Genomic DNA, 8,286 nt, shown 5'->3' with positions numbered 1-8,286 from the left:
ACCAGCTACTACCACAACCACACCAACTACTACAACAACCACTCCGACTACAACAACAACCACACCAACAACTGCAACAACCACTCCTACTACAACAACAACCACACCAACTACTACCACAACCACACCAACTACTACAACAACCACACCTACTACTACAACAACCACACCAACTACTACCACAACCACACCAACTACTACAACAACCACTCCGACTACAACAACAACTACACCAGCTACTACCACAACTACACCTACTACTACAACAACCACACCTACTACTACAACAACCACACCAACTACTACTACAACCACACCAACTACTACAACAACCGCACCAACCACTACAACAACCACACCTACTACTACCACAACTACACCTACTACTACAACAACCACACCAACTACTACAACAAACACACCAACTACTACTACAACCACACCAACAACTACAACAACACCACCTGCTACAACAACAACCACACCAACGACTACAACAACCACACCAACAACTACAACAACAACACCAACAACTACAACGACAACCACACAACCAACAACTACGACAACCACACAGCCAACAACTACGACAACCATACAATCAACAACTACGACAACCACACCTTCAACCACAACGACAACCACACAACCTACTACTACGACAACCACACCAACAACTACAACAACAACAACACAACCTACAACTACGACGACCACACCAACAACTACAACCACCACCACACAACCTAAAACAACCACAACCACACCAACAACTACAACAACACCCCCTGCTACAACAACAACCACACCAACGACTACAACAACCACACCAACAACTACAACAACAACAACACAACCCACAACTACGACGACCACACCAACAACTACAACCACCACACAACCTACAACAAACACAAAAACACAACCAACAACTACCACAACCACACAACCAACAACTACCACAACCACACAGCCAACAACTACGACAACCACACAACCAACAACTACGACAACCACACCAACAACTACAACAACCACACCTTCAACCACAACGACAACCACACAACCTACTACTACGACAACAACACCAACAACTACAACAACACCAACAACACAACCTTCAACTACGACGACCACACAACCTACAACTACGACGACCACACCAACAACTACAAGCACCACCACACAACCAACAACGACCACAACCACACAACCTACAACTACAACAACCACAGAACCTACAACTACGACGACCACACAACCAACAACTACCACAACCACACAACCTACAACTACGACAACAACACCAACTACCACAACCACACAACTTACAACTACGACGACCACACAACCAACAACTACGACGACCACACCAACAACTACGACAACCACACAACCTACAACAACCACAACCACACAACCAACAACTACGACGACCACACCAACAACTACAACAACCACAGAACCTACAACTACGACGACCACACAACCCACAACTACGACGACCACACCAACAACTACAACCACCCCACAACCTACAACAACCACAACAACACAACCAACAACTACCACAACCAAACAACCTACAACTACGACAACAACACCAACTACCACAACCACACAACCAACAACTACGACAACAACACCAACAACTACACCAACAACACAACCTACAACTACGACGACCCCACAACCAACAACTACGACGACCCCACCAACAACTACGACAACCACACAACCTACAACTACGACAACAACCCCAACAACTACAACAACAACACAACCTACAACTACAACAACCACACAACCTACAACTACGACGACCACACCAACAACCACAACCACAACACAACCTACAACAACCACAACCACACAACCTACAACTACGACAACAACACCAACAACTACAACAACACAACCTACAACTACGACGACCACACAACCAACAACTACGACAACCACACAACCAACAACTACAACCACCACACAACCTACAACAACCACAACCACACAACCAACAACGACCACAACCACACAACCTACAACTACAACAACCACACAACCTACAACTACGACAACCACACCACCAACCACAACCACAACACAACCTACAACAACCACAACCACACAACCAACAACTACGACAACAACACCAACAACTACAACAACACAACCTACAACTACGACGACCAAACAACCAACAACTACGACAACCACACAACCAACAACTACGACAACCACGAAACCAACAACTACCACAACCACACAACCAACAACTACCACAACCACACAACCAACAACTACGACAACCACACAACCAACAACTACGACAACCACACAACCAACAACTACCACAACCACACAACCAACAACTACCACAACCACACAACCAACAACTACGACAACCACACAACCAACAACTACGACAACCACACAACCAACAACTACCACAACCACACAACCAACAACTACCACAACCACACAACCAACAACTACGACAACCACACAACCAACAACTACGACAACCACACAACCAACAACTACCACAACCACACAACCAACAACTACCACAACCACACAACCAACAACTACGACAACCACACAACCAACAACTACGACAACCACACAACCAACAACTACCACAACCACACAACCAACAACTACCACAACCACACAACCAACAACTACGACAACCACACAACCAACAACTACGACAACCACACAACCAACAACTACCACAACCACACAACCAACAACTACCACAACCACACAACCAACAACTACGACAACCACACAACCAACAACTACGACAACCACACAACCAACAACTACCACAACCACACAACCAACAACTACCACAACCACACAACCAACAACTACGACAACCACACAACCAACAACTACGACAACCACACAACCAACAACTACCACAACCACACAACCAACAACTACCACAACCACACAACCAACAACTACGACAACCACACAACCAACAACTACGACAACCACACAACCAACAACTACCACAACCACACAACCAACAACTACCACAACCACACAACCAACAACTACGACAACCACACAACCAACAACTACGACAACCACACAACCAACAACTACCACAACCACACAACCAACAACTACCACAACCACACAACCAACAACTACGACAACCACACAACCAACAACTACGACAACCACACAACCAACAACTACCACAACCACACAACCAACAACTACCACAACCACACAACCAACAACTACGACAACCACACAACCAACAACTACCACAACCACACAACCAACAACTACCACAACCACACAACCAACAACTACGACAACCACACAACCAACAACTACGACAACCACACAACCAACAACTACCACAACCACACAACCAACAACTACCACAACCACACAACCAACAACTACGACAACCACACAACCAACAACTACGACAACCACACAACCAACAACTACCACAACCACACAACCAACAACTACCACAACCACACAACCAACAACTACGACAACCACACAACCAACAACTACGACAACCACACAACCAACAACTACCACAACCACACAACCAACAACTACCACAACCACACAACCAACAACTACAACAACCACACAACCAACAACTACAACAACCACACAACCAACAACTACAACAACCACACAACCTACAACAACCACAACCACACAACCAACAACTACCACAACAACACAACCAACAACTACCACAACCACACAACCAACAACTACGACAACCACACAACCAACAACTACGACAACCACACAACCAACAACTACGACAACCACACAACCAACAACTACCACAACCACACAACCAACAACTACGACAACCACACAACCAACAACTACAACAACCACACAACCAACGACTACAACAACCACACAACCAACAACTACGACAACAATACAACCAACAACTACGACGACTGCACAACCAACAACTACGACAACCGCACAGCCAACAACTACGACGACTGCACAACCAACAACTACGACAGCAGTTCCAACAACCACACAACCGACTACCACATTGTTTTAATAGGTATGTTGTTTTAAATTGCAATTGAAAGCACTGTGACATAAATTGTTAATTTTATGATAGACATCTTTAAAATCATGTATCGACAATGAATTCAACAGTCAAGCTGGTCTTTTAGACTGTTTACTTGGGTGTGTTGTGTGTTGTATGGAGGATTATTTGACTCGCATCAAAGTACAGTACCTTACGGTTTTTTCATTTAGCTTATAATGTTTGGCCAGGATTTGTCATGAGTTACTTTGTATGTGCAAGGACTTTATTCGGTAAAAACGACATCGAATAGTGTATTCAGCAAAAATCAAAATATATTTCACGAGTGTAGCAGAATTTTTTATTTATTTTATTAGTGACCAGAAGCTGTCGCGAAAGGTATTTATTATTGAAGATATTATTGAATATTCTGTGTGTTACAATTCCATATCAACACAAAATCTTTCCTAGAACACGAGGCGACGCATCAACTTGACAGGAATTTCAGTGGAGTGTGTCACCACATTCATTTACAGACAATAATACGCGTCATTATAAAGTTGTATGTAAAATTTACAAAGAAAAAAACGGCTAATGTTGTTAACCTAGTCGAAGAAAAGGCAAAATGGAAACAAACTTGTTACTTGTTATGACATTAATAGCGCATCCTTACAAAAGAAAAGTCGGGGGGGGGGCAAGGGGCTACCAAATTCACAACACATTAGGTACTCACTTCAAATGTGACAAGGATTTAAGCACTGTGTCCATGAAAGATAACCGTACTTCAATCAATTTTCCTCTCCCCGATTGCTACTGTAGCTTTGAAGTTACGTGTTCATCAAATAGTTTGAATTACTGATCAACACATTAGCTGACGACAGTAAAAATGATTAGAGTATTATACCTTTAGTGCAAAATCCTATTGTCAGATTGGTTGAGACAAATGGTTCATTTCACACTGTCACATTCGCTTTTACGTTGAATCAATGGAAGGGTGCTTCCCAACGCCCTAGCAACGAGTGACATTGTGTGTGACAGTGCAAAATAGTGACCTCGCGTACGGTTCGTTTCAGCCGCCATGTTTAACTTTCTGTATAATAAAATAAATACACGTAGTACTACATTCATTAGAGTGAGACAGTGCCTCGGGTCACCACTCGTATATCATTGTCAGCCATCGAGGTGACCCTAGGCACTGTCAAATCCAAATTCAAATTATTTTATTGCATTGAGCTTTACAGCTCATCTGTATAACATACACATACAAATATTACCAAGTAATAACATGATGTGCGGGACACATAGTGCAGTGGAGAATGGACATCAGTACAATTTACATTAATGGTTTTCTCAAATTGGTAGCACCGTATATAACTTTGCTTAACGTATTTAATTCTTTAGCATTTGTTGTACTTAATAGCTGTACTAGTTTAAATACTGACGGTTTTTTTTCAATAATACGTTTTTATAAATCCCCTTCTAATTTCTTGATAACATGACACTCAGAGGAATTTTCCAAAATCTCCAAAACCAAGGCTATAAAGCGAATTTTTAACATAGTCAACCCAATTAAAAATATCTTTTCGTTTGGGTAGTTTCATCAAAACTTTACATGCAGTTTTTCAAAATACAGTTATTGGAGTTAACAATTTTCAACCAATATTTTATCATACGATATTTTCTTTTATGTATAAAAGAAAATCATCCTAGTTCCAAATCGACCATTGCATTGCATATTGACTTTTTAGCATGAAGTACCTTTTACAGAACTCGACATGTACCTTTTCAATGTCCAATCCTTTACTGGCACCCCAGACTTCCGCTGCATAGCATACAATACTGTTGACATATGTGTCAAATAAATTCAAAAAGGAGGAACAATTCAACTGCATAGACCTGCATTTATATACAGAGCAAACACTGCCTTTCGGCCTTGTTCGGATAACTGCTTTTGTAGTGCATTAAACTTATTATTGTATCTAAAAACAACTCCCAAATATGTGAATTGGTCTACTACTTTCATTATAAAACCATACGTCATTATTATGTATTCTTCCATTATTCTGAAAAACAATAATTTTCGTTTTTTCCACATTTACAGTAAGGCTTCATGATTGAGCATAAGTACATAAATTATCCAACATGTTTTGTAAGTCGCTGCTAATGAGATTAAATCATCCGCATACATCATCAGGAATACTTCACTCCATTCAAATAAAAGTCGTTAACATATAAAGAAATCATTATCGGTGACATCATTTCCCATTTGGCGAGGCCTATGTTGTTGGCGAACAGATCTGAACATCTTCCATTAATCATAACATCATTTTACTTGTTTATACCTTGTTTTGATACTTGTAAATAGATTCCCTCTAATACATAATTTGCGATAATTAATACTATAATTTATACCTGTTAATAGTATCAAATGCCTTTTTAAAATCTACAAAACAACAATACAGACGCTTATTAAAATTTAAGGCTTGATAATTATGGCATGCAGTGCAAAGATGGCATCAACCGTACTTAAACCGGGACGGAAACCAAATTGAGCGTCTGTAATAATGTTGTTTGATTCTGATCAATGTATAAGAAATCGATGTAAACAATTTTGCCATGCAGCTTAGAAGATTGATCCCTCTATAATCATTAGGGTCTCCACGGTCTCCTTTTTTGTAGACTGGTACAATGACAACAGATGACCAAGCTTCTGGAAAATATCCTGAACTTTAAACATTATTAAAAAGTTTCACCATCACAGAGATTAGATAAATGCTACATTCAATAAAATACTCGTTAAGTATACCGTCCACGCCATGGGCCTTCCCTCTTTTCAGTCGATCTATGGCTTTCCAAATTTCCTGAATAGTAATCGCTTGATCCAGTTCATCAAAAGCAGGAGAATCATCTGCATCATCTTCGTGCTCATCCTGCTCACTAAGCTTACCAGACAGGTCCTTGAAATGGCGGTAAAAATCCGACATTGATGCAGTCGGCACTGTCAACCTCTAATGAATGTAGTATTTATATTATGCTTACTGTGGCATTAAAAGTTGTGTTCCCCTATAAGCGACTGATGTTGTTTCACGCCAGTGGGTGCAGCGTTTCTGAAACTTTCTTATTTAGGCTAGTCAGTTTTTTTATAATAATGCAAGTATTCAGTCGTTTAGATTGGAAATTTTGTATGTTTCACTGGGAAGAATATGAAAACAAAAACGCATCACATCAGCCACCTTCACTCCCTTTCATTGTATTCACTTATGGAGCTCACTGACGTAGCAAATTTCGTATTCCTGTCAGTAAGTACTGTTCGAATAATCACACCGGCGTGCAAATATTACTCCGTTTCCTCTAAATTATAACAACAATGTCAACAAAGCTAGGTTTCTTGAATTCTGAGCCTGGTCATCGGCGTGCTGTATTTTAAATAGCTGGTTATGCAGCTCAATTATGGCAAGGGGCACAACTCGTACCACCTCGCTAGTTTTCCCGTGGCTTGAATAAAGAGTTACGTCTATTAAAAACTCTATGACTGTATGTGTATACAAATCCGAGGATCAATACGTAAAATAACAAAAAAATAACAAAAATCATAACAAAAATCCCCCTTTCCTGTACTGTATACGTATGTTATCATTGTTAGTGCTACCGAATTGACGACTGTTGATAACTCAACGATTCTGTATGTTATTTTCCATCCTTAGTACTCTTCATGCTTTTCATTTTTTTCCTCTCTCTGTCATCCCATTATATCAACTCTGTTGGAGCATATTTCCTTCCAAATAACGCAACATGACATATCGATTCCAGCATCATTCGTTTTGCAGGGCGGGGACTGAGTCGACTGTGTTCCCAGTGAAATTGGAATATTGTCGGGAAATTTCAAACGGCTAATTGCGTTCGATTACATGCATTTTCTTGGTCAATGAGTTGTTGTTAAGCTGTTCATATATGTGGGGTTCCATACCATGACCAATAATGTAACATTTACGCGAACTAGTTATATCATGATCAGGGCCTTTGTTTACATTTTAACATGCTGAGGTCCCATATTCCATTACACAGTCTTTCAGTGAACAGACTTTGTCTGATATGGGTCAATGTATTAAACCATAGTTTATATATTTTCAGCATGGTCAATACACAAGCACTGACGCACTAGACGTCAGATTTGACGGTGTGCTGGCAAGACAGATCAAGACTGTGCTGGTGAAACGCTTACGTTGTCCATGTATTGT

General features: G+C 40.7%; 1 protein-coding gene across 1 annotated transcript; it reads left to right on the top strand.

Moving 5' to 3' along the window:
- Positions 1-214: 214 nt before the first annotated feature.
- On the top strand, positions 215-6,525 carry LOC110441966 (the record flags this gene model as incomplete). The annotated part of the gene is made up of 2 exons (XM_021485292.1): positions 215-278; positions 6,286-6,525. Coding segments are annotated over 2 exons (192 nt in total), but the record flags the coding sequence as incomplete, so codon positions are not given.
- Positions 6,526-8,286: the final 1,761 nt, after the last annotated feature.

This window comes from Mizuhopecten yessoensis, unplaced genomic scaffold (genome assembly GCF_002113885.1).
Source record: "Mizuhopecten yessoensis strain PY_sf001 unplaced genomic scaffold, ASM211388v2 scaffold716179, whole genome shotgun sequence".
NCBI lineage: Eukaryota > Metazoa > Mollusca > Bivalvia > Pectinida > Pectinidae > Mizuhopecten > Mizuhopecten yessoensis.
Note: the sequence above shows the minus strand (reverse complement) of the source record. Positions and strands in the feature narration are given on the sequence as shown.